The sequence below is a fragment of the Aptenodytes forsteri genome, unplaced genomic scaffold (assembly GCF_000699145.1).
Source record: "Aptenodytes forsteri isolate BGI_AS27 unplaced genomic scaffold, ASM69914v1 Scaffold249, whole genome shotgun sequence".
Lineage (NCBI taxonomy): Eukaryota > Metazoa > Chordata > Aves > Sphenisciformes > Spheniscidae > Aptenodytes > Aptenodytes forsteri.
In genome coordinates, this window is record NW_008796188.1 from 2,947,615 (window position 1) to 2,948,570 (window position 956).

General features: G+C 66.3%; 1 protein-coding gene across 1 annotated transcript in view; it reads left to right on the plus strand.

Annotated features, from left to right (window-relative positions):
- Nucleotides 1–956, plus strand: part of SLC4A1 (solute carrier family 4 member 1 (Diego blood group)) — a 41,771-nt gene that overhangs the window by 7,392 nt on the left and 33,423 nt on the right. The window contains exon 10 of the mRNA XM_019474276.1: nt 770–937. Coding sequence (XP_019329821.1) covers nt 770–937 — 168 coding nt within the window. The remainder of the gene's footprint in view (nt 1–769; nt 938–956) is intronic.

The window sequence follows — 956 nt, forward strand, 5'->3', positions numbered from 1 at the left end:
GGGGGGGTGGTGGTGTGTGCTGCAGACTGTGGTCATCACCCAGGTTTCCATAGAAACGGTGGGAGCCTGGCGAGGGATGCAGGCGAGGGATGGAGCCCGTCTCCCAGCGCTTTCTCCCCTTTCCCAGGTGTTTCCCGGCTCGTGCTTCTCTCCTCAGGGGGCTTTTGGGGTAGGGAGGTGAAGCCCGGGCAGATGTCCCACCTGGGCTGCAGCAAACATGGCCCTTGCCCAGGAACTGCCCAGAGAGCCCCGATTTCTTTCCCCATCCCCTGGCTCAGACCCTTCCCGGGGGGCTGGTAGCAATGGGACGGTGTCACCCCGTGCACTGGGTGCCCGCAGGGACACCTCTGGTGCTGGAGAGGTGACAGGCAGGACACACGCCCTATCGCACCCTGGACCCCCATCACACCAAGGCACCCCCGTGCACCCCTCTACAAGCTCAGCACAGCCCCAAACACCCCGGGTGACGCATGGTCCGCAGCGGGGCCACGCTCGTCCATCCCCGCCGCGCCACCCAGTCCCTGCTCCAGCCCCATTTCCGAACGAGCCTGGAGAAAACCGAGCCTAAAAATAACCCCCTGCTCACCACGCGCCAAGCTCCCAGCCTCGCCGGTCACCCTGGCACGCATCCTGCACCCACGCACCCGCCGGGACGGTGCCGCGGGGTTCCCAGCGTGGCAGGAGGGGTGCAGGGGGATCCCCCCTCCCCACGCACTAGCGGGTCTCCCATCCTCCCTGACCCCTCCTCCCCCTCCCCTTCCCTCCCCAGATCTTCAAAGACCACCCGCTAAAGCGGCATTACAACCTGACGGACACGGTCCAGCCCAAGGTGCCGGAGCCCAACACCGCGCTGCTGTCCCTCGTCCTCATGGCCGGCACCTTCTTCCTGGCCTTCTTCCTCCGCCAGTTCAAGAACAGCGCTTTCCTGCCTGGCAGGGTGAGGACGGGGGGAGGGG